At 38.7% G+C, this 3,705-nt stretch overlaps 1 protein-coding gene across 1 annotated transcript; it reads right to left on the bottom strand.

The window, feature by feature from the left end:
* Positions 1-5: 5 nt before the first annotated feature.
* LOC110591224 (protocadherin alpha-10-like) lies at positions 6-1,226 on the bottom strand (the record flags this gene model as incomplete). The annotated part of the gene is made up of 1 exon (XM_044912429.1): positions 6-1,226. A coding segment is annotated over exon 1 (1,221 nt), but the record flags the coding sequence as incomplete, so codon positions are not given.
* Positions 1,227-3,705: the final 2,479 nt, after the last annotated feature.

Here is a 3,705-nt window from a genome sequence, read left to right as displayed (position 1 = left end):
AGCACCAGCGAATAGTAATTCTTGAAGGTGGACACCAGCTTGAAGGGAACGTGGGGTGACAGGGTGCAGGTCACCTGCCCGTTGGCACCAGAGTCACGGTCGGACACGCTGATCAGGGCAATGACACTGCCCACATGAGCATCTTCTCGCACCGGGAGAGCCAAAGAAGTGATAACCACCTCGGGTGAATTATCATTTTCATCTAGAACTTCCACTAGTACAGTGCAGTGACCAACCATTGGTGGGTTTCCTTTATCAGTAACATCTACATGAATTTCATAAGTGTTACTATCCTCAAAGTCAATAGCATCATTTACTCTTATTTCTCCCGTTTTTTCATTCATTAGAAATTTCCGCCTTATGCTGGGTGGAACCAAAGAACTAAATGAATATATCATTTCTTTGTTTATTCCTTCATCTGCATCAGACGCATTTAGCCATATTACTAACGTTTGTTTCGCTGAATTTTCATACATCTTAACTTCATAAACGGATCGGTCAAATATAGGCGCATTATCATTGGCATCCAACACCAAGATCAGCAGAGTAACAGATCCAGTATATTGCGGTTTGCCTCCATCAGTTGCGGTTAATAACAACTGAAGCTGAGGATTTTCTTCACGATCCAGCATTTTTCCTAGAACAAGCACTGGGGTTTTGCCTTTGTCCTTTCTGTTTATAATATCAAGAATGAAAAACTCATTTGGACTGAGTCTGTAAGTAAGCACTGCATTCTCTCCAACATCCGCATCAGATGCGCCTTCTAGCGGAAACCGAGAGTCAAGCAGTCGAGATTCGGGTATTGAAAGCTTTTGTTCTGAAACGGAGAAGACCGGCGGGTTGTCGTTAATGTCCTTTACCTCCACCTCCACATGGAAAACCTGCAGCGGCCTGTCCACGATCACCTCCAGGTGGATGCTGCACTCCGCGCTCCGTCCACACAGCTCCTCCCGGTCGATCCGAGAATTCACAAACAAAATGCCATTCTGCAGATTTACCTCCAGAAGATCCCCGTGACCCTTGGACGCCACTCGGAAAAGGCGCGGCACCAGCTCTGCCAGCTCCAGCCCCAAGTCCTGGGCGATGCGGCCCACGAAGGTGCCGTGTTTGGCCTCCTCCGGCACAGAATAATGGACCTGGCCCCTCCCCGCCTTCCAGGCTGCGAGAAGCAGAAGCAGGAGAAGCTGGCGTAAGTCTCTTGGGCTGCTGGGTGTGTAGACCAACATCATACCTTTCTGCCGATTAACAAATTGATGAATCAGCGGTCTAGAACAAACATGCTCTCTGAAATTTTGCTATTTGACTTCTTACATCTAATTTTATCGAAATGGCTGAGATCTGAGAATGTAGCTCCTTTCTAGTCCTTGAGAAACAGGATTATGCCTTTGTTCTAAAAACATTTTATGGAAGACAGCGACATCCGGTGGCTGATGTGTAAGAACAATTCCATGAATTTAACAACTTGTCTTGCATTCATAGTTTTTCATTCTATTTTGACGTATTTGTATCTCTATGGATCTCTAAAAGTTCACATGATGTCTCTTTTGTATTGACAATAATTATTGTTTACCCCTAGTTCAGGGTTTTTAGAGCACAGAACCTCAGAGAAGTAATTTCCTCTCCAACCATGATTATCATTAGTTACATTTGAAAATAGTCTTAATATTTGTATATACTGAGTGTATTAGTATTTTGCTGGATAACAAATTTAGACCACTTCAAGTTTTTTTAAAGATCTGATTTATTTGAGAGAGAGAGAGAGAAAGAGAGAATGAGTGGCGGGGAGGAGCAGAGGGAGAGTGAGAAGCAGACTCCCCATTGAGCAGGGAGCTTCATGAGGGACTTGATCCCAGAACCCTAGGACCATGACTTGTGCCAAAGGCAGGTACCCCTAAATATCTTCAAGTTTTGACACTTAATTCCCTTCTCTTTGTCATTTTCTTGAGATTAAATAAACCTTACTAGACACTAATCTGAAGAATCAGTTCTCTGTGAGGTGTTCAGTCATCCCTAGATAGTTGAGAGAAGATCATAGCTTCAACATCAGAAGTATCTCCATTCTGACTCCTCTTCTTAAACTTACTAGTTGTGTGACTTGGGGAAAATAATTTAACCTCTCTGTCTCTGTTTCCAGTTTTATAACATTGCTATAATAATAATATGGTGGTTGTATGAATTATGATACATTAAATGCCTAGGATTATACCTTAAGGAGAGTGCGTGCTTCATAAATGGCAATATTCTCAGGCCTCAATTTAGCCACATTTATTTTCACATTGTGTCAAAACCACAATAGGCTTTTTGGTAAAAATTATTACCTGTAGAATATTATCACTCTGCAATGCCTGTACTGTTACTACCGCACAGGCTGGTGGTTCCTATCTTTAGAAAAACAGAAAAGTACTTTTATTGAGAAATCAGCTATACAAGGAGAAGTTTCACTTTTTCCTATGCATCTCACATGGGCAAAAATAAACTTCATTATGATTCTAAATAAAATAATTCAAAAATTTATGATTTCCACTTGCAGAAACAAGTGCTTTCATCTCTGTTATATTTAATCTTTTCAAGGACCCCAAGTGTACAGTTTTGGAATTACCTAATAGTTCTCTCAGTGTCAATAAAGCTTTTCATCACTACCTGCAGTAAAAACATTTTCTTTCTCAAAGTTCTTGGAATCAAATATTCAGCAACTGAAATTAATATATCTATACTACTGGAAAAAAAAGAGAGAAAGTTCTCTTTTCCCAAGAAGGGAAAACTTAATAATAGGACCTTTGGTCTTATCCAAAGGTTAATTTATTTACTTTAATGATGTTGTGATTTATAAAAGAGATAAAAATTTTTGAATTCTTTCAGTTGTTATTAAGAGCTGAAAAATAGAGCAACATTTATGAACAAGAAAATGGACAGGAATAAGTCATTTAATTCATTGATTCATCTGTTCTACCAAATTGTTTTTACACTTTTCTACTTCTTTAGACTGATCTTAGGTTAAAGTCCATTCAAATTCTGATTTTAAGCGTTATTTTTCTTGTAAAGCATGAATTAAAGTATAACAAATTGTGGATCCATCCACAATACCAATCAATGTTTAGTTTGAGTTATTACCTGAAATCTAATAAGTTTATCAGTGAATAATCATCTCAATACAAGGTAATGACATAAACTAAACTCCATTCCTGTTAAAGTGCATTTTATAGCAAGTAATAACATAAATATGCCAATTAAATCTTCAATAATGAATACAAAGTAGGGGGTAGTTAAATTATATCCTGTCAAATCATAAGAACTTGGTTTGCCAAGCATCTCACAGAGCTATTGGATCTAAAACTTCAGTTGAATAAGAACCACCTGGGGTGTTTATTAAAATGCATATTTGCCAGTCCTAATTATTTCAGAAATGTTGGGATGGAATCTGGGAACCTGAATGTTCAATAAGAACTCCAGGTGTTGCTAATGTGCTTAGCATTATCAGGTCTAGGATAGGATAGGCTGACCATAGGCCACAAGTTACCTGGGATATACTCCATTTATGTCTGTGGTCTTCTGTATTTATTTATAGAGTCCCTTCACTCGCAAGTGTCTAAAATTGGGTCAGAACTTAGATAGTTAGCCCTATATAAAAACTACAATTTAGGGACTGACATAGGGAAGTTTCATTATTGGCTTCATGATTGCTGCTTGAATTGAAGAGTGTTATCC

The sequence above is a fragment of the Neomonachus schauinslandi genome, unplaced genomic scaffold (assembly GCF_002201575.2).
Source record: "Neomonachus schauinslandi unplaced genomic scaffold, ASM220157v2 HiC_scaffold_2056, whole genome shotgun sequence".
Taxonomy (NCBI): domain Eukaryota; kingdom Metazoa; phylum Chordata; class Mammalia; order Carnivora; family Phocidae; genus Neomonachus; species Neomonachus schauinslandi.
The sequence above is the reverse complement of the archived record's forward strand: the minus strand, read 5'-3'. Positions and strand labels throughout refer to the sequence as shown.